We start from the raw sequence: 25916 nt of genomic DNA on the forward strand, positions 1-25916 counted from the left end.
TTTCTCCCAGACGTTCTCAAAGTTCTTTTGTGGTGGAATTTCTATCTTTCTAATTTGTTTTCGGATATTTCCTGAACTGTCCCGGACTGTTCTGAGGAAGATTTATGTTTGGTCAAAGCAAACGTTCTCCTCTTATTTCTTTAAGCGAGTTCTACTCGTTAATTTGGGGCGAGTGTTTCCTGGGTTGTCGTCCAAACACTGGGCGGTTTTATCCCTGACCCCCTGAGTCTACGTTTCGAGGTCTCCTTGAACAAGATAGCGAAACCCCAGATGGACGACGTGAACGCGGCAGCCAAAGAACAAACTCCCTGTTGTGGGATTGATGAAGCTTCCAAATAAAAAGCTAACTTTTTCCTGGTTGGCGTCCAGCGCATCCCGTCTCCCCCCCGACTCTTTCAAGTTAAACTCTCCAAGTCAAAGAAGGAAGGAGTGCATTTAGTAGTGCAGAGTACAGGTCTATAATATCCTCTAGCAGCAACGTACTCTGAATATTTCATAGTAATAATGTCCCAAAGTATTTGGCCTTTAGGCGCGGCGTACTGGCTGCTGCTGTCAACGGGAAAACAAAAGGCCTTCTCTCAGCAGTTAGTCCCAATTATAGTCCGGCTGAGGTTCCCAGTGGCCATAAAGCTGTTCCCATTCAGCTGAACCCAACCCCAAAACCATTCCTTATGATGTCGGTACTGCGTGCCGCAGAAACCGCAGGGACCAAGTGGGTCCACATCGCGGTCCTGAGATGTACAGTCCACGAAACCGTAGAAAGCCCCCTGCTGAGTGCTTCTATTTTTGAGTCGGACAAAATTTATCAGGAAACAACTGAACTGAAGCGCTGGTTCTTTTGCTTCATTAAGAAGGGCCTACCAGTGTTCTGGCGATCCAAAGCTTCTCAGATGGGTTCCAGTCGAGGATCCGCCCCTTTAGATCCAGGATGCGCCCCTTTAGATCTAGGATCCGCCCCTTTAGACTTGCTGTCATGCTCGGGATTGTGACTCGGTTGTTGTGGTCGGTCTTGTGACTTCATGAATGTCATGAATGAACACTTACTGTGGTCTTGGGAGTTTCGGAAGGTTGGCCACTTCTGATAAGGTTCGCAATTGTTCCCAATCATTTCTGTAATTTTGGAGTTTCAGGCGTCTTTTTTGCCCAGGTTGTTAACAATGATCAGAACTTGTTTGCTCATCAGCACATTTGTAAGACTGTTAGCGGTGCTTAGCGTTAGCATCTTAGCATGCATGTTTGGGGGAATAACTTGCTAAACTGTGGAACGTTTGATCCCGTTGAAAGAGGTAAAAGCCAAGGCTCCTAAACGTGAAACATGCTAACCGTTCCTCCTCGTTTGCCCACCTCCCCCGTTGCTCGCTCTCTAGAAACCGACGTCCCGCTGCCGCCGTCTTTCTTCCTGTCGTTCACACGCCGCCGGAGCCTCGCCGAGATCACGAACCGACTCCAGCTCAGAATAGAAGCTCCAGAACATCACAAGATGAAACGAGTTTAAGAAGCCCCTCTGCCTCATGCTGACGAGGAGTCGGAAGGAGCCCACAGGGAGGATGAGTCGGATGAGTGGGCGGATGCTTCGCCACACGGAGGCAAAAAGAGAGCATTAGGAGTGAGAAATGATGGAAGGATGGCAAGAAGCTCCCCGTTCAGTCCTGGTTCTAGGGGGGGGGGGGTTCAGAGAGGGGAGGAAGAAGAGACAAAATAGGAGAGACGGTCGGATTAAAATAGTTTTTTGTGCGACGGATGGAGAGAGTGGAACAAAGCGAGAGGCGGAGGGGTGAGAGGTGGAAAGATGATGAGATGTTTCTGCAGCAAAGACGGAAGTTAAATGAGAGGAAGGAGCTGGAGGGAGGAGGCGTCTCCATGGCGACGCGAGGTGAAAGACGAGGAGCCCGTGAAAGGTGTTTATTTTAAAGATGAGGGTTTAGTTTGGATTAAACTCGGGACGCATGGAACTACTTCCTCTAGTTTAAAGAGGAAGTAGATTTAATTTGGTCCCGCCCATTAATCATTATTAATGAGGGGTGGGGGCTGGGGGAGGAGCTGAGGCTCAGGAGGAGAGAACATGAGTCAAGATGAAGTTAAAGGGTGATTGAAGAGGAAGACCCTTCAGGATTCTGATGTCTCCATCGCTCTTTCGTCTCTCCTCCACCTCTTCCTCCTCTCCTGCCCTCCTTCCTGTCATCTCCTCCTCGGAGCGCTGGAGGAGCCGCGGCCTGAGATGAATGGTTGCCGTGCAGCAGAAACATCTTTTAGGTGGCGCAGATGAAACGCTCCCATCCCGTAATCCCTTCAGCTGGAACGCTGACGTTCCGTCTGCCGGGCCGGAGTTCTGATTCATCGTCGGTTTGAGGGTTCTGCATCCATCATCGGCTCCACTCAACGCTAATCCGCCTCTGGGAGGTCCAGGGTTTCATGCAAAGCATTCTGGGTCTTTATTTAACGTCAAGTATCCTGTCAAAACGATGGCGTGTCGGATTTCACCCCAGAGGGGGGGAGGCCGCTCATTAGCTTCCAGGAGAGGAGCGTCGCTAAAGACATTGTGATTAAAGTTCTGATGGACTGGACCGGGTTTTCTGAAGGCTGTCTTTTCATGTCAGATTTATGGGGGTGGAGCCTATCACAGGTCACTCTGACTGGGAGGCGGGGCTAACATTTCATCACTATACAGAATCTTTTTGGTTTCTATCGTAGCATCTTTCCTAGTGCCAGAAATGCTAACTATGCTACGTGCTGAGTTAGCACTGCTGATCAGAACTACAAATGTATGTGACACACACACACAAGAGCTTATCCTGCTGTTTCTTGGATGTGTGTTTGTTAAATGGATGTGTGTGTTTGCGTGTGTCGGATGGATGTGTGTTTTCGTGTGTGTACACAGCACTTTTTAATTAGTCAAATTGGGCCAGGGTTTAGCCCTGAGCAAAGAGAGCTGAGGGACGGGTGAAGTTCTGTCCTGGGCCGACACACACACAGACACACACACACACACACACACACACCTTTTATCAGCCGCCAAAAACAGAGTGGCGAGGGACTCTGGGACGGGTTCCTGTTGTTCCTGTTACTTCAATATTTTCAAAACTAAATTTAAGTTCAGAATTCAAACGTCTAGATTTTTGCCATTTCAAACATTTTATTTGTGCTGAAATGAGAAAAGAAAAAGTTGTTTTTAATTAGAATTCAACGGTGGCGTTCAGATAACCCCTGTCCGTTTGGGTGTCTGTATAATTGCGATGTCGTTTGAACAGAATCAGGTAAAATTCCACGGCTGCGTTGTCGATGTCCTGGAGGTGTGCATCCCATAATTGGTTTTGTCCTGATGAGCCAATAACGGCCCAGCCTCATCAGCACAAATGGGGGTTTTTCCGTGGCGGGGGCATCTGTGTCCTTGGATGGCAATTTTTGAAATGAAATGTCTGAAAAAAGTTCCTATTGGCTGGAGGACAGTAACATTGACCTTTGACCTCTGTGGAAATAAAGCAGACGAATCAATAATCCTCTGATAAAGATGTCTTCCTCCTGCTTGTCTTCTTCCACTCATCTGTCGTGGCGTCGGCGTCCTTGTCTCCGTCTCCATCTTTTTCGGCGACATCAAAGCTCTCAGTCAGGAACAGGAACCCCCCCCCCAACCAAATCCTGCCCTTTCTTTGCCGTCAGAGTAAACGGCGAGTGTCTTCATGTCGTTTTCCATCACAACAAATCAGACGATCCGTTAATCTGACAGCGTCTAGTTGGTCTGTTTTGTCGCTCCGGCTCTGCTTCCAGGTGTCTCTTCGTCTTTCCAATCCGTTCCAGAACTATCGATCCACCCTCTTTCCTCTTTCCGTTCTATCTCCACCTGCCTCACTTCCTGTTTTTAATTAGCTAAAAGATTCTCGTCTCCACCTTTAATCGCCTCCAGCGACTGAACGCTAAACTCGTTTTCCCGTCAGGCTGCAAACATTTCACACTTTCATCGACGTTTTTCATCCATGTCCAATTACAGGTTGAAATTACACACATGCACACACACACACACACACACACACACACACACACACACACACACACACACACACACACACACACCTTAATCCCTGGCTTTAATGAGTCAGCGTCTCTTCCATACATGTCGTCTTTATTTAGATCAAGTCCAGAGAACAATATTTACTTTGGTAAAACAAACTGAAAACAAAAGAAAACAATCAGTAAACGTGTTGTTTGTCATTCTCTGCTTCATAGGCGTCCGTCGGCGTGCCTGTCTCTCAGGGTGTGTGTGCGATTGCCGTTTGTGTGCTTGTTTTTTTTTTGTTGGTTTTTTTTAAGTATCTTTTGATCTGTTTCTCTGCTGAGTCAGAATCGTTTTTCTCCTTCTAATCAGGATTTTTTTCCCCCTAGAACAAAAATTACATTTATATTTTCTTTTTGATCCTAACATCATTCCCCAAAATACTTTGAAAAACAAACACATGGTGCGACAAGTAACATCATTTATATATATTTACTATATATATGGACTTTCAAGTTTTCCTTTTTTTTTTCTGATAGTTTTTTGTGGCTAGCGCCGGAGGAAAAGTCTCTCCGTGAGCAGCTTATTGGCCCCGCCCTCCATGGCGGCGCTCCGTCCTCTCTGAAAACATTTCCTGTTTGGGTTTAAAGTGAATCCATGCGGCACAAAAGAGTCTCAAGTCACCAAATAATTTGAAATTTTAATTCCTTCTTATCGACGGCTGCTTTCCCATGATTCATTCTGCTTGTGAAAACGATTCTTTCAAAGACCTCGAGCTAAAGTTTGTCCTTCGAACGTTCACGCCTCCCGGCTCCCGATGCGTGCGCTCCCATCAGGATCATCCGTAGTCGGTCCATTACGACCTTTTAGAAACGCACACATCTGCATGTTCCATCATCCGTGCGTCTCTGGTTTGTAATCCCTATCGACTCCGGTGTAATTCCAGCATCTGTCTTTTTAATAACGTCTCGGCGTTCCCAGCTCCTATTGATCAGGCGTGTCCGAAGCGCCCCGACTGTGTTTACACTCCCATAATCCGCCGGCAAGAAAAAGTTACCATAGGACACCTGAAAGTCACACTCATTAAGGAAAAGACTTCCAACACTGTCAATCATAAGGCAAGGATGCAAGGCAGGACCTTGTCGTCCTGGTCGTTGTTCCGTAGTCCGTCAGAAGTCCTGCCGGTTGTGTTGTTTTTTTGATCCTGTTAAATCCTTGTGATTCGCGTCCCCCGAGCGTTGGGTTGTGTCGGTGTCGAGGCTTTGCTCGGCTTCACGCTGAGCCCACGCCTCCGTCTGCTCCATCGCCTTTGTGTCTTCTATCGATATTTTCTCCCGTCGGATTACTCCTCCTCCTCTGGGACTATATATATATATCCGCCCCTTCCTACAAACGTCACTCCGTCTTGTTTTGCAGACATTTCTTTTGTGTGGCTTTGTTCGTTTTGATCTGGTATCGCTTTAGGTTTGATTGAAACAGCCCGAGCCCCGCGTCGAGTATTTAAAGATCACTTCAAAACGGTAGCCCGTTATGTTCCAGCCCTCTTTTTCCGTCTTCCCCCGTTTCTTTTTACAGCTGTCACTTTTCAGGACATCTATAAAGAGCCACTTAAACATCGCCTCACATCTCTCTACTCTTTCCCCTCGTCTACTTTTTCTCGACTTCTTAGGCCAATCAATGAGCTCCATTTGTGGAACTCAAGTTGATTTTAGTCCTTACCCTTCTTCTGAACTCGTCTGCATTCACTTATTTTACCTTTCTTTAAACCCCGCCCTTTTGCCCTCCTCAATCAAGGTCATTTCCTCCTGAGTCCTCAGAATCCTCTCTCCTTGTATCTCTTTTTTTTTTTTAAATTCAGTCTCGCTACACTCTACACGACACTTTCCTCCAATTCCTCGGGGCTCCTCTCATCCTTCCCCTTTTCCTTCCCCTTTTCTTTCACGCCGCCTGATTTCTCCGTAGAACTCCCGTTGTTGGAGTTGGAGTTGGTGGTGTTGTAAGCGTGGATGTATCCTCGTTGGAACTCCCCGCGTCCACCAAATCCGCCGGAGTGTTCCGCGTCGTCGCTGGTGGTCGAGGACGTGGTGCTGGTGGTGGATGCGCACTGCACCAGCATACCGTGAAGCGACTGACTCCGCCTCGTCCAGATCACGCTCAGCCGCTTTGCGTAATTGACGGCGCCGTAGCGCTTGGCGACAGTCGCGGCGGCATCCGTTGCCAGGGCAACAGAGGAGCCCATGTCCAGCGAGTGCCGCCGTTTGCTAACTATCCCGCGAGTAGAACCCAAAGGGGATACAGGACTCTGATAGGCCTGGGAGGAGTTCCATCTGTCTCTGCCCCGGGGGCTGATTCTCCAATCCAAGAGTTCAGAGTCTCGCAGAGGTGCCGCCAGAGAGAAACTGGCACGATTGGTCAGTTCTCGCTCCAGGTGGGGTTTTGGGCGGCTCCTGGAGTGTGCCTGGCGGGGCAAGGTGGACGGAGGGGACGGGGAGTAGTACAGGGGAGTCCTGTCACATTCAAGACTGTACGGCAGTGCCTTGTCCAGCCTCCTTTGCCTCACCACCAGCGCCATCTCGTTTCCGGCCCCTGAGGTCGTGGAAACTATTCCCCCAGCTGAAAGGAACTGCTCCAGGTTGACTTTGGGCTTGGGCCTGGGCTTTGGGGGCAGTTTTGGAGGCAGAGAAGAGGCAGAATCAATCAGTTCCTTGTCTTTCTCCTTCTCGTTGGCCTTGTCCTTTTCCCCTCCTCTCTTGGAAGGCAGGCCGTTGGGCAAGACCACCATCATCACGTCCCCAGAACCGTTGGATTGGTAGCACCCGTTGTTTCCGCCTTTATCCCCATTCCTTACCCCTCCCACCTGACAACAAGCTCCTCCCCCTGCCTCGGCGTTGCTGCTGTGACACAACATGTGGTCCTCGTGATTGCAAACTCGATGGCGGACCATGAGTGCCACAGTGAAAACCAACAGGGTGACGACGACAACGCCGCCGACCAGTATGGTGAGAGTACCGCCCAGGAAATGGGCTTGGAGGGAGCGGCATGCTGGGTAAACATCCTTGGTGGAGAACGTGGCACAGCCTAGGACTTTGGTGGCGGCTAACGACGTGATGGTGTCGTCAAAGATGGCCAGCACACACAGGTTGTAGTCCACGCCGGAGACCAGGTTCTTCAACAGGAAGCGGTCACTGGTGGACGGCAAGATTCTGAAACGGAAGCAAAACCGAACATCAATCAAAGCACGGTGTTCGCCGAATGTGTGTCGCACGACGCAGAATATCAACACCGACTTGAAAAGCAGCTTGAATATTCTATCGTGGAACCGAGAAACGTCTGAATGCTGGAAAATGAGCACAGGAAAGAGGGGGGGGAAAGGATGCCTGGAAACAGGAGTGGGTACCGCAGTGGGGGGAGAATGAGGCTATTGATGAGGAGCGCACCCAGGGGACATGAAAAGAACTCTGTCTGCTAGCTAGCAGAACACGGATGTGTGGATGTGTGTGTGCGCCGCTTCGTCCCCGCAAGAAGCAAACATCACGACAGGAACTTCGTGTTCCCGCCCGTCCAAAATTACGCAGCCTCTTAAAAATTATGCCACAGAAGATTCGTAACTGTGGAGGAAATTTGCTGGAAATAAGCGTAGATGTGTTGTCATCGCAATCGCGGGTTTGTTTTGGGCGTGTTTTGACAGGCGTGTAACGGATCGGAGCCCGCGTGGGACGGCGGCGGCGACGCGTCCGTTCCACCGGCAGTTGGAAGGAACCGATGGGGCGGAGGTGAAACCCGACGGCGAGAACGAACGCAGAGACGGGCGTTACATAAGTTGTATTGCTGTTTCTGGGGGTAGAACAATGTGTGTGTGTGTGTGTGTGTGTGTGTGTGTGTGTGTGTGTGTGTCAGCAGGCTGGTGTGTGTGACACGCCACGGTGAAGTGTGTGGGAGATGAGCGCCGCTCGAGTGTGTGTCGCTGCGTGAGTTGGACCTCCGCCATCCAACCCCGTTGCGTGGGCAGTTGGGCGTTCCATTTTTGTTTCGTTCGTTTTGATTGGACGTCCGTAGAGCGACAGGAACCAGAAACGCGACACACGAGTGAGACTCAAACCCGTGCCCCCCATCCCCGTTTTGTCTCGTTTTGACGCTTGTTGCTATGCTACCATCTGTTGCAAACCGTTCCAACCTCAAGCGACTTCCCATCAATGCCATCGCTTGTGATCAAACGCTGGGGGGGTGTATTTCAACAAGAAAAGCTCTGCAGCTGCAATTTATCCGCTGTGAAAATGAAATTGTTGGTGCATTGTGGGTAATGTCCTCCCGTGAAGACGGGGACTGTGCAGGACTCATGTCCGGGAATAAAAAACGCCTCGGTGGGATTACGGCTTTATGAAAAGTGTTCGTTTAATCGATGTGAGCCGTGGAGATTCCGCCATTGCTGCAGGAATCAGCGTTCCCGGGGCGGTGGGGGGTCAGGGAGGGGTGCGGGATCCTCCCTTTGATCCAACGCCACGTTAACTCGCCGGAATGTGGCATCCGTGTTGGCCTCGTTCCCGCGACACTCCGTGTCTCCGTTTGATGAATATCACCAATATTCCATGTTTTATTGGATTCACGGCCGGATAAGAAACGAGCAACGGAGTATTATGGAAGTAATAACTGTGTGTGTGTGTGTGTGTGTGTGTGTGTGTGTGTGTGTGTGTGTGTCCACGACTGCACTCCTCCTCTCTAATCCAGCATTTCCATACCTCTTTATTCTCTCAATTTTTCCGCTCCACTGATCTTTACCGGGGCCTTCCACCTTATCGCTCCACTTCTTTTTTCCGACTCTTCCTCTTCTTCCTCTGACAACCTCTTTTTGACAGCTAACGCACATTTGTAGTTTTTCCCGTTCGCTGTGCTCCTCTCCAGCCAATCAGAGCAGCTCTCCAACCGAGCGCTCCCTGACCTCCTGCCTGACCTCCTGTTGGCCGTCACTGAAGTACGTCTTTATAACCATCAAAATGTAGCATCTCCTTCTTCTTCTTCTTCATTCTCTCCATTCGCCTGACCGTTTAACACCCCCCTGGCTGTCGTCCTCCATTTTTGTCCAGTTTCTTCCTGTTTTCTTTCATCTATCTTTCTGTCGGTCTCTTCTTTCCGCCCTTCCCCTTTGGATTTTGTCATCCCTCCGTCTGTCTTTTTGCTTTCCTTAATCCCTCCTTCTCACCCGCGGTCCCTCGCTCTTGTTTGGCCTGATTCTCTCCAGCCTCCCTGAGTCACTCGTCCTCCCTCTCCTCCACACTCCTTTCTTTTCCCCCCATTTTTTCCGTCATGCCATCTTATTACTTCACTACTACCCACACACACACTGTGACCTGTTCGTATGAACTGCTGACACTTCCTTGCGAGTGTGTTGATGCTTGTATCGACACGATAGATTAAGATTTCATCTCCTCTAAGCCCCATATGCCCCCCACCCTCCCCCCTCGTCTCCCCCTGCGTTCCTCTGGTCTCCCGTTTGCTCTCCCTAATCTTTCTTCCTCCTCTCTCAGCCTCGTCTTCATCGCCGTGTCAGCAGATGTGCTCCCATTCCTTTTGTGGTTTCTTCCATTGCTCAGCAGGTTGAGCTAAACGAGGACGCCGCTATCCGTTAGCTCAGCATCGCGTTACGCAACGCGGAGCGCCTCGTGTCACATGACCTCTACCGACGGTCCAAACTCAGTTTTCCACATCGCTTATATTTAAGTTAAGGTAAACCTGGGTTCACGTCTTGAACTAGTTCCAGTTGAATTAACTAGCCTCTAGGTTGAACTGCAGATAAGCATTAATGAACTTGAATAATTAATGTTTTTTAATAATATTTGGTTAATATGAATCTATTTTAAGCTTATTTCTTAATGTAGAACAGAAAAATCGTCTCTGTCTCGTCTTGAGCTGCTTCTTCCTCATTGTGGGGGCTGCTACGAGCTAATAATATGTTTTACTCAGATTTATTGTACAGTAACATTATGTGCTTTCAACGGTTTACTAGGGATTTTATGATTCCGATATTTAAAGTAGAGTAAAACGAAGTGAACTTGCGTTTTATTTTTCTGTCTATTCTACTCGACGTGACTGGAGGGGTCCGTGTCGGCGCGGCGCTGTTCTGCTACGCTAGCAGGCCTTCTAATGAGCGGTATTTCCACAGTTCTAATCTCCAGGTTTTGTGTCTTTCATGTCGTAATCCATTACGTCCTCATCTGTCCGGGTCTCAACAGCCCCTCCACCCCCCCTGTCACACTCCTATCCCGTCCTTTTTAATTGCAGCCTGTTTCCGAGGCTCAGCTTTCATGACTGCTCTTATTTCTTGAACTCTGCCTATTTTCCGTGTCAGACTTGGCACTTTAAGTGGCCGACGGGAAGGTCCTGTTGTGACTGAACCCAGATTGCTCTAATTGTCAAAGCCCCTCCGCCCTAGCCCCCGCTCTCCCAAGACCTCGTTAGAAGTCTGGCAGAAGCATCTCCGAAGCACCGGTGATTCATTAGAAGGCTGGGAACCACAACAAAACCCATTTCCTGTAAGATACCTATCCTGCCCAGTTGTAGGGGTGTTTTAGAGAACTGGATGGCTTACTAAACGGAGAGGTTCTCCCGTCCGACGGTTAAAGCGAGTGGTGACTTTACAAACTCGGCCTCATTATTATTCCGTCTCCTGCTCATCGTCCTTCAAGCCCGCTGCAGCCATGAAAGAAGCGTGGGCAAAAAAGCCCCGTCAATCTCCTTCTCTCTCACAATCCACCGGCGACCTTCAGGAAGCCTCTCCTGGCATCAAGGACGTCCAATCAAAGCGCTGCGAGGACCCAACGCGGAGGAAGCCCACCTGGTGCCGTGACAGAAAACGTCGGAACTTGGCATGCTTAGCTTTACATTCATAAAGAGATTTGTACTATCCATACGCCAGGGGTACCAGCCTGCTTTCTCTCAATCCAACCAGTCTAAGAGTCCAATCTCTACCTGAACAGACAGGGCGCCTCTTTTCTCCCGTATCACGGTTGCATTCAAATCTCCTTTCTATTCAGTCGTTATCTGTCCTTGGAGACGGAGCCCCCCCCACACACACACCACACCCCAGTCTCCCAGCCTCCCAGTCTCCACTTCCAGCCTCCGTTTTCCAATTCAGAGTCTCTCTGTGTCACTTCCACATTCCAGATCACCTCCCCCCCTTTTGAAATCCCCTCCCTTGGTTTTGCCGGCGGTCTTCTATGCTTGGAGTTGAGTCAAAAACAGATTGCGCCCCCCCCTCAGCCCCCTGTGTGAATTCCAGCAGTCTATCTCGCTTATCTCTGCTTGTTCCGGAGCCGTTTGAGCCTCCTTGAGTCTATCGGCGTCATCTCAAGCCCCTCCGCTGAGTCTACCTGCAAACCCCCCCCACGCACCTCCTGTTTCCAGTAGCTCCCCCCCAGCCGATGGTTTTACAAGTAATATTATTAAAAGCTCTATAAATATGAGCGGCGTCGGGCTTTCAGTTGGCTTCCCAGGAGGGGGGTTTCTGCTCGCGTCTCCTAATTTATTTGTTTCTGCAAACGACGGGACGTAAAGCGGCGTCTCGTCTCTCATCCGACGTTCATCCGCCGAGAAATTAACAGTCCTGTCAGCGAGCGATCTGGAGCGCCACTTCCCAACCCGTCCCATTATCCGTTCCCTGAGCGATTGTCGTACACGACGGGAGCACCTCGAACCTTCTTCTGGTTCCTTCTCTTCCTGGTGACATCACTCGGGCTTTGATGTCTTTTTGCTCCGGTCCAGCTTTGCTCTCTTTCGTTCCGTCGCTCCATCTAGCCTCTCTTTACACCCTTGTGTAATAATCGTATTCAATAAGCTGCACATGTTTCCTCTGATTCCTATGATGGATTTAACTCCCCCATAACCCCCATCGCCGTCATGCTTGTTGCTTGATGACCCATTCTGTCCTACCTCACCCATCTCCCTCCCCCTCATCTGTCACTCCCTCCTCCTTTTCCCTGAATTCCCTGGACCGCTTTCGCTTCAGTCTCAGATTATTCTTTTTTTTATTTCCAATCATCTCTCCATCTGTCCATCCTCTTCCTGTCGTACGTTTAGCTTCCTTTAGCCGTTATAGCTTAGCGCCCTCCCTCTTCCTGTCACGTTTTCCCCGTCACGCTGTGGCAACACCCTCAGACACGGACGATCGACGACTCCGCTGAGGGTCACCGCACCTTTTCTCCGAGCAGCTCCTGAGCTGATAGGTAAGGGGCGGGGCCACGGATTCTTGATTAATTTGTGGTAACAAGAACGGCCTTAAAGTTCAGATCAAACCTCCATCAATGTTTGATTACTTCCTTCCCCTGGGCGAGTCGGCGAGGAGCGGATCAGATTTCAAAAGCAAACCGCAATGAAAGGTTGAAACGCCGCTTCCGATTAGAAAGAACGCGTCCCATTAGGACGCCACGCTTCAACAGATCCTCCGTTAATAGATCCCTCCCCCTAACCTCAACCCTCCTCTCTTTGTATCTCCATCCACCTGTTGGGTTGAACTGTCAAACAAGAATAGGGATTAATTATTCACACCGTTCTCTGTGCAATCCCTTCATTTGCCTCCCTGGAGTCAACCCCCCATCCCACCCGTCTCCACGTGGACGAACCCTTCCCATCCCAGTTGTCATGTCAGAGATAAATATTTCATGGTGTTTCTACGAGAACAGGATATTCATCCTCTTCTTGAGAGGAAGATGCTGACAGTTAAAAATGGTTGCTGCCTGTGATGGTGGTGAGGGGGAGGGACGGGGGGGGGTTCTCGTGAGCTAATATTACACTAGCGTTTCATTTGGGAAGCGGAGCGCAGACTCACCTGTAGATGAGGGTCTCGTCCACGGTGCAGTTGTACTGGATCTGGTACATCCAGACGACGTACGCCGGCGACAGGCGTCCCAGATCCCAGCGCACCTGAGCTGACGACGCGGTCACCCCCTGAACCCCCACCATCCGCCCTTCCTCCTCGTCCTCCTCGGTTTCCTCCACGCTTCCTCCGCCGGCGCCAGCCAGCTCCACTTCAGATGCCTTGTCAGCTTCCTCGTCCTCCACATCTCCACCGCGTCCGCCGCCGTTGTTAATCCCTCCGTTTTTCCCGGTGCTGATATCCGAAGAGCCCGGATCGCTACGTAAAATCCCATTAGTCACGTTCCGATTGTTCTTGCCATTCACGTTGTTACTCCCTGCGTTTCCGCCTGGCCCTCCCCTGTGAGGTAAGGGGATTATTTTCAGATCTACAGTCGCCGTCGCTTCGCCAGCTGCGTTTATGGCGATGCAAGTGTACGCCCCATCGTCGCGGGCAACCGTCACCAAGATATCCAAGGTGCCGTTGCTGAAGGAGCTGGTCCGGGAGGAGTTGGCCACGATACGGTCGTCCGGAGAAACCCAGTGGATCACCGGTTCCGGGTCGCCGATGGCGCGGCATTTGAGCGTGGCCCGCTGGCCCTCCAGCACCCACAGTTTATTGGTGTGTCGGGTGATGAGGGGGGGCTCACAGGTGAACTCCTCCTCCGGAATCGACCAGAAATACCTGAAACAAAGGACAAAATGTTTGAACCCCTCTGTGTTCTGGAGGACTTTGGCAAGTCATTTAAATTGGTTAAAAACGCCTAGCGTCGAGGCTAAGCTAACACCTAGCGTCGTACCTTCCTGCTAGGTGAGCGGGCGTGGCGCACGTCTCCATGTCGTCTCCACGGATGAGTCGTCTCAACCACAGAAGTTCACAGTTGCAGTGCAGAGGGTTGCCACCGAAGTTTAAGCTAATGACGGCGTTGTAGGGGGTGGGGCTTATTGCTCCTGTCTGGGACCTGCAGATAACAGTGGAGAATGAAGTTTTTAATTGGAGCTGTTGTGTAATAGAACAAACAAAAATCTAATTCCATCCCCATGCGAGCTGAAGGTTGTTAAGTACGTCTCAGCTGTGCTGCTTGACAGCTTGACTGTTCCATCTGAGCAAGCTGGCGCTAGCAGCTTTAAAGTATGAACGGCTTGTCTCTTCAGCCCTCCCTAACTCCTGCCCTCTCTATTCCCAAAGCACAACATGTGACCGGCCAACAACAAGTCGGCATCCGTGACATCAAAGTCTTCAATTATTCATTTTTTACTTGTAACATGGAACAATCTGCTTCTTCCTGTCGCTATCGGAATAATTTACAAGAGTAGTGGAATGGAAATGTATGGTTTAGTGACCTCGGAAGAACAAGAAAGAAAGGGTTGATACTCCAGACTAGATGAAGTCGGGTGAATGACAGAAGGAACTGAAGGGATACCTTGCAAAGAGGGGATCTGGGGGCAAGGTGCGCAACCGGTTGGAGGTCATGTCCAGCCTGGCGAGTTTGTAGAGCTCTCCAAAGGCTCCTTCTGCGATGTGGTCTATCAGGTTGTGGTCCAGGTTAAGGGTGTGCAGACTGGCCATGTTTTGAATCGACTCCCATGGTACCCTGCAGCAAGGAAGAAGAGCACTTTGAGATTAGCCTGTGATTTATTGAATTAACCGATGTTAGCGGACGTAGCTTGAAAGAAACGATTGCTGTGAAGACAGATCTGGTCGACCTGATCAGGGATGAGTTGAAACTGTTTGATCAGTCGAGGCTCGGAACACTTTTCTATGTCGTGTTACAGAAGAAGGAATAAACAAGAGCTAATTAATGGGGATAGCAATCACACACAACAATAACAGATGCTCGTCTTCTGTTCCAGTCGTCTGTTTTTCTGGGTTTCACTCGTTCCATCTGTGACCCATCGCTGTTCTCATTCTCTATTCCTTTTGTGGAGACATTCATTTGACTGGTTTCTTCATAAACGAGGAAGTCAACCTCGTGACTGCACAAATGTATTTTGTTTTTTGGGGGAGAATTTGTACCTTTCGTGATGAAAAATTAACAGGATTAATTATTGGCGTCAAAACGAGAAGAATCGAGAACTTTCCCGGAATTAGTTTTAATACTTTTAAAGGCTTCCATTTTCTTCATACCCAAATCATTTTCCCAGAAGTTGAACCACATGACCTTACCTTATTCATGTATATAATCTATATAATGTTACTGTAGCCTCAGCAGAGGATTGGAGATGAGAGTTGATGAGTTTGTGCTACAGTTTAGGAGGATAAATCATCTCCACATGACTTTAAAACTCTGCTAAAAGCTTTATTTCACTTCCCCTCTCAATTAAATTTTGCAGGTGGGCCTCCCCGTCTGGATAATCCCATTACTTTGTCTAAAAAAAAAAACAGTGACGCTGACTCGATTTAAATCAAATCCTGTGAAGGCACTTCAGTAAATTGCAACATGGTGCAAACGGCAGGTGCTAATGCTAAATAGATGGAGTCTTTGCACTTATTGTCTTACGGTTTGGTGGAGGGAAAGGGTGCTAGAAAGTTTTAATTAAAATTCCCGAAATCTTCAACTTCGTAAGACGTTACTCAGATTCATCATCCTGATTTATGTAGTCTGAACGTGTTTCAGTCATTCTTGGATTCCTGAAGGACGACCCTTGAAGAACGAGTAGAAGCGAACTCATACACAGTGGGATCAGTTCCGGCCTCGGCGAATCACATCTTTACAAAAAATCGAAGTCATAGAGAATTTGGACCTCATCAAAATTGATTCACTTGCAATGCCCGGAGCTTTTAGCCCTGCTTCCACCTCAGCAGTTTGAACTGCGCTCCATTCATTGCGTTTGCTGACTCCTGCATGTTTCCGCTGGGCATTGACATTTTGTAAACTAAGCTCTACGTCTTAAACGTACTTTAGACGGACCTGACCACAGGAAGCTCCAGATCGCATGGGGAGATCCTACCAAACAAAGCTGACCATAGAGGATGGGCTGCTGCATAATGCATGGGGATCACAAATACGCCAAAGCCTTACCTTCTGAGGTTATTGTAAGACATGTCCAGGTCCTCCAGGGTGAGCAGGAAGTCGTCAAAGGCCTGGACCGAGACTTTTAACAGCTGGTTGTTGTTGACAATCAGGTGTTGCAGATTGACCAATCCCGCGAGGTCCCGAGGTCCAAGTATGGTCAAGCGATTACCTGGAGATGGAAACAGAAGTGAAATCACTTTGGGCTTTGATGTCGAAAGAGTTTAGGATTTCCATTGCGACTCACCGTCCAGGTGTAGAGAGCGGAGACTCTCCAGGTCAGCGAAGGCCATCGGGCGAATCAAGTGGATGGTGTTTCTCGACAGAGTCAAATCAACCAGTCCGGTCATGTTGACAAAGTCTTTGCCGCCCACTTCCATGATGAAGTTGTCAGCTAGCCGTAGCTCGACGGTGCGCCGGTCGACGTGAGGCGGAACGAACAGGAGGCCCTTGTCGGCGCAGAGCGTGCTGAGCGACTCGGAAAGGTTCCGACAAACGCAGTGGAAGGGACAGGCCGAGACCACGCCCCACGTCTCGCCCGCTCCAATCAGAGACGGCAGCAGGCAGCATGTGATCAGCGTCAACCAGTGGAATGCCGGGAAGTGAACGGCGTCGGGAAGAGTTCTTTTGGTAGCTCTGGGGCACGCGCAGTGAACAAGATGGGATGACGAGGGTAAAGACGAGATGAAGAGAGGCCGGAGGGTCGAGACAGAGGGAACGAATGACTGAAAGAGGGGGTTAACTGGGAAACCTTCTGCCCGTTGCTTGGGATGGAGGCATGTGTGGGAGGGCAGGTGTTTCTGTCTGCAGGGATGGAGGGGTGGGAGGACAGGCATGGTAGAACACCTGGCAGTCCACAGACCTGGGGAGGAAGACATGAAGAGGGTTAGAACCGGTTCAAGAGACACTCAAAATGGTCTTGTGTGAAGGTTCATGTTGTGTGACCCGCAAGACCTTCTCAGGGCTGGCGCCACTCTGTAAATGACTCCTAATTCTTGTTTGCTCAGAAAAGTTGCTTCCAGGAAGTTACTTAGTAAAGAGTTGGTGGTCCACCGGTCCTATGTTCTTTACTTAAACTTCACTTGAATCATTCACTACAAACCCCACCCCCAAAGTACCGTCCCCTGAATTGGGTCGTAGCCCCAAAGGACATGCGTCTTTACGGCTGCATGGTCAGGGACCACTGTTCCAGCTTAATGCCTAGCAACAGCATCCCATCAGGTCCCTTTAGTAACAGCTGACAAGCACCCGTGAATGGGTTAAACAGTCGTGACGTCAAAGCGAGTCGCCGGCCTGGACTCGCCAGTAACCGGGTCCGGTACGACGCCTTCCGGTGTCGTTTGAGTCAGGCAGGTGAGCGCACGCCCGTCCCTGAACGCCAGGTCACAGCCCGGGATTTGCATGCATAACAGTTGCCATAGCAACCATAATGCGGCTCCTCACGGGTGACGGCATGTTGATAGCAGTCATGATGAGTAAGCGCAGGAGACGGTACGAGACGGTGAGTCAGAGGCAGACGGCGTGGACTTGAAGTGATCATCGGATCGGCGCCTCCAGCCGGCGTCGGGTTGCGTCCGCTACTGATGCCGGCTGGAGGATCCGACTCAACCGCCAGATGCAACACGACTTCCTGTTCCATACGCGAGCGTTGCTCTTTCTGCACCAAACGTAAAAAGGTTCGCCATGCAGCTGAGATACCGGTGCAATGTCGGTATCACCCCCCACCACCACGTCCCGATACCACGTTCGCTTGGTTCCGCCTCAAGAGCGCGAGCGCCGTTCGCCATTAAAGGGCTGTTTTAACATCCACATCAGAAGAGGAAGACACCTACAGGAAATGAGGATCCATTTCCTGCTGTTAGAGCACATAAAAGGAAGGGGAGCTGCCCCCCCCCCCGTCCCAGATGATGGCTGTATTATGTTATTACATACGGGGCCTCGGATTGGCTGAAGCATGAGGAGTGTTCTTTATTCAGGGCTTCTTCTTCCATCTTAAGAGACGTGACTCCATCACTCCTGAGGAGGAAGAGGAGGAGGAGGAAGAGGAAGAGAAGGAGGGGGGGGGGGAAGAGGAGCTGACCCCCAACCGAGGTCGCGTTGCTCCTCCACTCCTCCTTTCTGTTCCCTTTCTCCTCTCTCCCTCCTCCTGTTCTTCCTCCCCCGCCCATCCTCTTCCTCGTACCCCCCTCCCACGCCGTTCTACCCACCGCTGGTCTATTGTTAGTGACTCTTTCCTCCATGTTTCAGCTCCTCCTGTTTCTCCTCCATCGGCGCCGTAAATCCTATTTTTGCCCCCCCCCCCCTCTCTTTTTCTTTTTGTCTTCCTCCTGTCGTCCCTGGAGGCTCTAAGTACGACACCGTTATCTCCCCCACCTGCCTCTCCTCTTCCTCCTCCTCTTCCTCCTCCTCTCCCATCACTCTGCTCATCAATGCGAACCCACGCCCTCCCTTTTGTTTTCCCCTCCACCCCTCCCTTGTTCACCCGTCTGTCTCACCCATCCATCCACCCGCCCGTCTCCCCCCCCCAGCTCGGGATCCGTTTTCTCTCTTTTCTCTTCCTCCCCTCCTCTTCCTCTGAGGTATCCGACCGTAAAAAGCGGGATGTAACCGATCCGTCCTCTCTATGATCGATCCGGCCCAGAGATGGAGAACGCGCCCCCCCCACATCCTCCTCACCCCTTCCTCACCCCTCCTCATCCTGACGGCTTCCTATGCAGATAATAACTGGTGGGTCGCGACCCAGGCGTCAGCAGCAGGCGGCGCCTCGGCGGTGTGTTCCCTGTGTTCATCACTGAGTCAGGACGGATCAATCCCCGACCCGCACGTCTAACATTAACCCATCGCTGACCGGGAACCGTCTACTTCCTGGTTGAATCGTGTTAGCCTTCATCTCCTCGTCTTCCTCGTTACGTTCGCCTCTTTTGTCTGTTGGTTGTGTAACCTCTGAACCCCCCCCCCCCCCGGGATCAATACAACCCCTCTACCAGCGCTGTGTGTGTGTGTGTGTGTGTGTGTGTGTATACTCTACCATGCTTATCAAGTGTGTGAATTAATGTGACGTCTCTCCACACTTAGCAAGCCTCCACTTGCTCCCGAGTTGTGTGTGTGTGTGTGTGTGTGTGTGTGTGTGTGTGTGTGTGTGCGCTGAATGTGGAATATGAAAGAGATGCAGGGATGTGGATGAAGGAGGAGGAAGAGGAGGGGGGCGGGGTGAAGAACCTCACAGGAGGAACAACAGTGAAGATAACAGGAAGGAGGTCAGAGAGCAGATCGACGCTCGTGCGTTTGTGCAGATCTGTCGGTGTAAAGCGTGTGTGTGTGTGTGTGTGTGTGTGTGTGTGTGTGTGTGTGTGTGTGTGTGTCTGCATCCTCTTTATTTCTCTCCTTCCTTCGCTTCCTCTATTTTGGGAGAACTCACTCTACCCGGCGTGAACCTTCAACCCTCCAGAGAGCAACGAGGAGGCGTGAGAGAACAGAACAAACACCCCTCCCTCACCCACCGCCCCCCACCCCGGTGTCGGAGCACGACTCAGAACCGCCAGACTGAACCTGACTTCTTTCCAGAAGCTTCTGTCAGGGCGGGTGCGCTACCTGAATGTGGCGCCGCTAGTAGCTTTACTGCGTGCTGTTTTTTAGCCCCGCCCCCCGGTGGCGAGCTGGCAGGCGTCTGTCGGTCTATATCCGTCGGTGGACTCTGGGTAATGTCACGCCCTCTGCGTCGATATTCCCAAATCTGCATGTTGGCATTTCTGCTTCTGCGGCTGGGGTGGTGGGGGGGGATGGAGGTGGTGGGGGGCGCCATTAGCGGATAATCGACTCAAATGGACTCCGGGATCGTTGCCGTGTTGACACAACAAGGGTGTCGGTATCAGCGCTCCAAAGCCACTTTGGAGGGGGGTGGGGGGGTCTACCGTGATGAAGCCGTACGGACGCCGGTTCAGTCGCTCCCAGAATTCCCTGCGTGCTCTTAGTCATAATCCGACTTCTTGATTCGAGGTGAGATTTTTTTATTTTTTTTTTGCATTCAGAAACAACAAAGCGCTCCCAAAACAAGTCTACCCACACAACCGTAATTATAGGGACTGACACACACACACACACGCACACACACACACACACACACACACACACACACACACACACGGAACAAACTCTCTAGGCAGGCAACAAAAGAACGCCCACTCGCCTCTCGGAGCTGCAGTCGTGTGTGCTGGAAACCCACTCATCCTTTTGATACCATCACTCCTTTGTGGTCCCCCCACCCGACCCCCCCCCCTCCCCCGTCGCCCCCCGCCGCCCCCCGCCCCCACTCCACAATGCATGGAGAGAGCAGGGAACCAATCAGAGCAGTGGTTTGATGCGGGATAACAAACAGGAAGCTAACTGCGACGCGCCGAGAAGGAGAAAACAGGTGGAGGGAGTAAAGGTGGGGGGGGGGAAGTCGGTGTGTAAACGAGTGTAAACCAAGTCGACGGGCAGAGATGTACGTAAAGACGATGAGGATAAACGCCCTTCGTCACTGTCAGAGAGAGAGGAGCCGGTTTAACGAACGAGGGAGGAGGAGGAAGAGGAGGAGGATGAAGGGTCAAGAGGTCAAAGCAGCGGCTCGGTGGGGGGGGTTCTAGTCTCTAAATGACGGAACACGGAACCGGTTCCTCCTGGAAAGACGTCTGAGGTCTGCGATTGGAAGAGGAGAAAAGAATGGGAACGTGGCCTCCTCCTCTTCCTCCTCCTCTTCCTCCCAGCAGAGATGAATTCCCGCTAATTTGTCCGAACCTCTGCATCGTTTTCCAAAGGAGTAAATAAAAACGTGTGTGTGTGTGTGTGTGTGTGTGTGTGTGTACACACACCATCAGTATGCTCAGCGCTCTCCACATTAATCCTGTTGGAACTCTTCCTGTTTGGAAGGTTTCTATAATTGTCTATTTCTGGAACGTCGCGTGAAAAATTGTTTTATTTTTCTGTTGTTGTTTTTTATTTCTTCACACCTTTTTGGAAAACTTCCGCCTCTGCAGCCGTTCAGGAATTAAAACGTTCCGGTAAAGACGTACTTTTGTCTCGCTGAGGCTCATTTCACAGCCTGCGCTTAGAATTAGAATTAGAATTAGAATTAGAATTAGCCTCCAGTCCTGACGGATTTTTTTCTTCCACCCTCCAGAAAACGAATTTTCGGAGTTTGATTTTAAAGCGACGCTCCTAAAAATAGAATGTTTAGTGTGACGGGAGGAGTCTGATCTAAGGAGACGTGTTGGCTTGTTTCTGGGCGATGGACCGTTTGTTCTACGTTCCGGTCGGGTTGAACAGGCGGCCGTCGTCGCCACGTTCCTCGCCAGGATTCCCGATCAGCAGAGGTGATGCCTTTGGCGAGTCGTTGGCACGGTTCTTAGTTAAGGCTTCATTTTCACCTCCCTGTCTGATGGTGGAGTCCTGAGGAAGCGATTGCTTCAACCCGTCTGCGGTCGTCACGGTGATGAATGGAGCCGAGTCGGAGAAGTGATGGGAACAGCCGAGCAAACGAGGAACATGAAGTGCTGAGAGGAGTTCTGGCAGCTCCTCCACACCAGGAAGTGTTTCCACTTGGAGAGGAATCATTTTTCATTGGTGGGGGGGGGGGGGGGGGGGGGGCTGACATTTTGGTGCCGGGTAGTGGGCTCAGTACCGGTCCAGATGGCGGCGGCTCCGTCACACCCAATCAAAAAGTACAGGACGCGGTTTGATCTACGATCAAGATGTTGTGACAGTGGATCAAACCAAAATGAAAGCAGAAAGCAGCAGAGTATCAACTACGTTTCCCATCATGCAACACAACAAAGTCCACCTCTCTACAGCCGCGACGTCCTGTTGATGCACCTGGATTCATCTGCACGACTAAATTCCGGTCTGCAAACACCTCCCGCCCAATCAGGGAGCCTGTGGTGACCCTTCTATGGCCTCTGATTGGCTGACGCAGCTGGAGGCAGAGTGAGTGCAGTTTGACGATTCAGCAGGAAACTTTGAACAAGTGGAACGACGATCCAATCAGAGCCCAGCAGGTCGACGAAGCTCCCATCAGGCCCCTGGAGCGCCTGACGGCGGTTCTGATCGGCGCCACACAAACACTCATCAGGCGCGTGTTTCCTGTCCCCGCCTCCGACACAAAGGATGCTGGGAGCGACAGAAGGCTACGGATGAGAGGGAGCCGCGAGGGGATTCCATGATTACATGTTGGCGTCTGTTAGCGCCGGCGTGTTTGATCACACGCGTGACTCTCCAGTGCTAAAGAAGACTCCCTCTTCCTGTTCCTCTTTCTCATTTCCCCTGACGCTAGGCGCTAATAGCGCACAAACATCTCGCCGCTCGACGCGCCTGCAGGGCGACCCGCTTCCTGCGTTGTGTTCTGATGGTTAGCGGCGCTAAGGTTGGCGGGAACGCTCCGTTAGCGGTGCCACACATGTGTGCCACCGGCTAATTAGCAGCTGGTCGTCTTCTGACATTCGTCTGAAAACCAACAACCTGCTGCGTCTGCCGACACCTGGGAGTTAGCAGACGCTACCCAGCTAGCAGAGCGCTAGCAGCCCCTTCAGATGACGTAGCGTTGATTGGTAGCGCCGACAAAACAAGCTAAGGCGCTACTTTCGCGCCCAATCGCGCCTGCTAAGCTCGTTTCTCGCTTTGCCCAAAGTCAAACCACGCCCCCTCGCAACTTTTGGATCCACCTCTTTTCATCCCTCCATCCGTCTCCTTTCATCTCCTCTTCATCACTTCCTTCAACTCTTCTCCTCCATCATCCTTTTTCACTTTTTTTGCTAACACGCTAATTAGTCGTCCTTCCAGTCACATGACCGTCCCATCTCTCCCCCCCCAGCTTGCAGATCTTTATTAGTGCTGTTCTTCTTTTCAGACCTTGTTATTCCTCGCGTTCCTCATCCCCTGCTCCTCCTCCTCCACCTCTCCTCTCTCCGTCTTTCCCATCATCCTGTCTGGTAATTACTCCTCCGCACCTCTGCATCCGTCATCCACGTCGGATTACTCGTCGGTTGACAGCAGGTCCGTCCTTTTGATCCTCCCTCTTTTCTTGAGCTATAATCTCTCCCTCCATCACTCGTCATCCATCCGTTCATCCATCTGTTCATCCGTCCGTCAGGTGACGGTTATCCTCCTGTCCTTTCCTGCTGCTCTTCGTCAGGACGTCTTCCTCGCATGTTTCTAGGGTTCAGGGTTCGCTGAACATCCAATCACAGATGAGGCCGCGCCCACTTTTTTGCTCACGCCCTCAGTGGGCGTGTACCTGCGTTTCCTTTCATTTAACAGTCTCTACAGGAAGTAGCGGTCAGCTGACGTTAGCGTCACGCTCGGCTAACTTCGGTTAGCTTCACCTCTTAGCCGTCGCTAGCTGTAGCGCGCCGCTCCGTATTTAATCCATAAATGAAGACGTCCGGACAGATTTTGCCGTAAACGTCCTCGTCAACAACATATGTGGAGTGTTAGGGCCAGCTTGACGCGCATAGCAACAGTAACTAAGGAAGTGGGTGCTTCATTAATCCGTTTCCACCACCACCACCACCACCCCCCCCCCGTCAGCGGCGTGGCGTCTCCTTCATCCAAGGCCCAGTCTGTCGGCGTTGGCAGCGCTCGTACTCCGAGCCCATCTGTTCCTCAGAACAGCCGGCGTCGTCACCGGCAACACGTCCCAGCATCCTTCGCTGTCAGCCCCGCCTCCTGAACAAGGGGGGGGGGGGGGCTAGCTAGCTGCTTTGCAATCCTTCTGTCGCTAGCAGCAGCGCGAAGCCATTTATCACGAATCTGATTGATTGACTGGATGGCTACGATAGCATCCATTCATCTCTTCAGAAGGGGCGTGGCCTCGATGATGGGCGGAGCTACTACCAAGGGGCGGAGCCAGCATTCACTATCAGCTTCGACGCTTTCAGGGAGATTAAGAATTCCTCATTCGTTCGACTCGCTCCCAAGAAAACGCCGCCATGGGTGAACAGGCCCCGCCCACTGCCACACCCATCCCTCTGGGGGCGGCGACGGCCGGTGGACGTTTTGGGGTCACTCCAGACTAATTGTGATCCGATCTTCCAGAACGATGGGGGAATCTGTCGTTCCTGAACGCTCCTCCGTCCGTCTGATTATCTTGTCACTCATCGTTAACGGATGAAGACCTTCATCCATCCATCATCCGTCATCCATCCGTCCGTCCGTCCGTCCACCTCATCCGTCTCCTCTCCTCTAATCTGCTTCCCCCCCCATCAGTGTCTCCTCCTCTTCCTCTCCTCCCGTCTCCATTTCGTTCTCATCACCCTCTGATCCTCCATCCGTCCACTCAGTCGCTCTGATCCCCCGTGTCAGTGTGCCAAATCTGTGTGTGTGTGTGTGTGTGTGTGTGTGTGTGTGTGTGTGTGTGTGTGTGTGTGTGTGTGTGCACGCTTACATAAAACCCCTCCAAACGTTTCGCCGCCTCACAAACTCACTCAACCCTACATCCACATGCTACACACACACACACACACACACACACACACACAGGTGAGATTACGTACAGGCGAGATGCGCTCGGCTGCGCGGTGGGGGGGCGGGACATCTGTCCGACGCCACAGGAAGTAGGTTTTCATCATGGAGGTGTGGAAGGACGGAAAGAACCTACAATCATCTGTATGTGTGTGTGTGTGTGTGTGTGTGTAGCGCTTTGTTATGAATGCACATCTGTTCATTATTTATAGACACGTGTGTGTGTGTGTGTGTGTGAGAACACACAGTTCCCTCTGATTCGCTGCATTGATGCTCAGTGATTCAGCACCAGAGGCAACCATGCATGCATGCGTGTGTGTGTGTGTGTGTGTGTGTGTGTGTGTGTGTGTGTTCATGTTACCTGTTCTGTCTGTGCGTCTCTATAATCCAAATCAGCTCCACATGTTATCCATGTGTGTGTGTTTGTGTGTGTTTAGCACAAATCCCGCTCCAGGTGTGTGTCCACTGTGTCAGGCCAGCGGGGAAGGGGGTGAGGATGGGGGCGAGGGCGGGGGGGGCTGGAGCGTCGGAGCACACGCCCCCGCTCTCATCAGGAGGAGGCCGTTCAAAAAAAAAAATCCCACGAGATCCAAACAATCCGGAGCAGAAATCCACGGCCGGCCTCGGATTTAATCCCGTTCAGGTGGAAGGAGAGGAATCCTGGGGGGGGTCCGTTCTGTCTCCGACCAATCCGGGTCCTCCATCTCTTCCTCTCATCCTTGACGACTCGGCGTTTTCCGGGGCGTCGCCAGCCCCCCGCTACTCGCCGCTCGGCGTTCCCGATCCCGAGTCGATGCTCATTGGTGACCTTGGGGGGGGGTGGGGGGGGAACCTGAGAGAGAGAGAAACCCGTCGGATGGAAGTCTTTCACTTTCTGCCCCCCAGCCCCCCCATTTTATTACCAGTCTGTCAGAAACAATCAATGCATCTGAGACCCTCTGAACAGTGGTTCACACACACACACACACACACACACACACACACACACACACACACACTAAGTAGTCCTGCAGTGATACTCGTGCAGCAAACGCAGCCTCTGCACATCTCCATCGCTTCAACCCCCCCCCCTTCTCTCTTCTCTCTCTCTGATCCTCCTGAAACAACTGTGCTATTGATCGTCTCCATGAATGTCAGATAGTTCAGAAGTCCCCCCCCCACCTCCTCCCCCTTCGTCCCTCCCCCCAGCCTCCCCCAGCCTCCCTCTGTCCGTCAAACTCCTGAAGCCGACACCTTGAGGAGACGTTGTCTTATTTTTAATCCTTTCTTTAACGTCCCCCCTCCTTCACTTTTCTACTTCCAAAGCTCAAAACATCCACTTTGAATCTTTTCTCCCCCCCCCCCCCCCCAAGATGAAAACCTGGAACACCAACCTGGATTTGCCGATCTCTCCGTCACATCCCTCCGTCTCCGCTGCTCGCGCTCCGTCTCAGCTCCGCGGAAAAAGACCCATCTCTCTCTCCTCTCTGTCGCTGACTGTCTCCCCCTTCTCTCTCCCCCTCACCCCCCTACCACTCCACTCGTCCCCCTCCCCTTCCCCCCCCCCCTCCCCGACTCGTTCTCGACAGCTGCAGCGC

The 25916-nt window shown here is 51.4% G+C and overlaps 2 protein-coding genes across 2 annotated transcripts in view; one reads left to right on the top strand and one right to left on the bottom strand.

The window, feature by feature from the left end:
• The window catches only part of pcxb (pyruvate carboxylase b), a 100276-nt gene that overhangs the window by 46256 nt on the left and 28104 nt on the right, over positions 1-25916 (top strand). The gene's annotated exons all lie outside the window — the stretch shown is intronic.
• Positions 4101-24807, bottom strand: LOC137590432 (leucine-rich repeat and fibronectin type-III domain-containing protein 4). Its single transcript, XM_068308050.1, has 7 exons — positions 24701-24807; positions 16094-16708; positions 15856-16018; positions 14257-14427; positions 13633-13794; positions 12807-13517; positions 4101-7191 (listed from the first exon to the last, which is right to left on the bottom strand). The coding sequence occupies exons 2-7, from the start codon at positions 16680-16682 to the stop codon at positions 5859-5861; spliced, it is 3129 nt and encodes a 1042-aa protein (XP_068164151.1). The 5' UTR covers positions 16683-16708; positions 24701-24807; the 3' UTR covers positions 4101-5858.

The sequence above is a fragment of the Antennarius striatus genome, chromosome 23, assembly GCF_040054535.1.
Source record: "Antennarius striatus isolate MH-2024 chromosome 23, ASM4005453v1, whole genome shotgun sequence".
Taxonomy (NCBI): domain Eukaryota; kingdom Metazoa; phylum Chordata; class Actinopteri; order Lophiiformes; family Antennariidae; genus Antennarius; species Antennarius striatus.

Bases quoted from the DNA above. Each gene is read 5' to 3' on its own strand.
- LOC137590432 (XM_068308050.1), bottom strand. From the start codon at position 16,682: ATGCCTGTCCTCCCACCCCTCCATCCCTGCAGACAGAAACACCTGCCC. The intron at 13,518-13,632 runs GTACGACGCTAG...CCTTTGTTTCAG, and splicing joins CCCGCTCACCTAGCAGGAAG to GTATTTCTGGTCGATTCCGG. The intron at 7,192-12,806 runs GTGAGTCTGCGC...CTTCCGTTTCAG, and splicing joins GACGAGACCCTCATCTACAG to AATCTTGCCGTCCACCAGTG.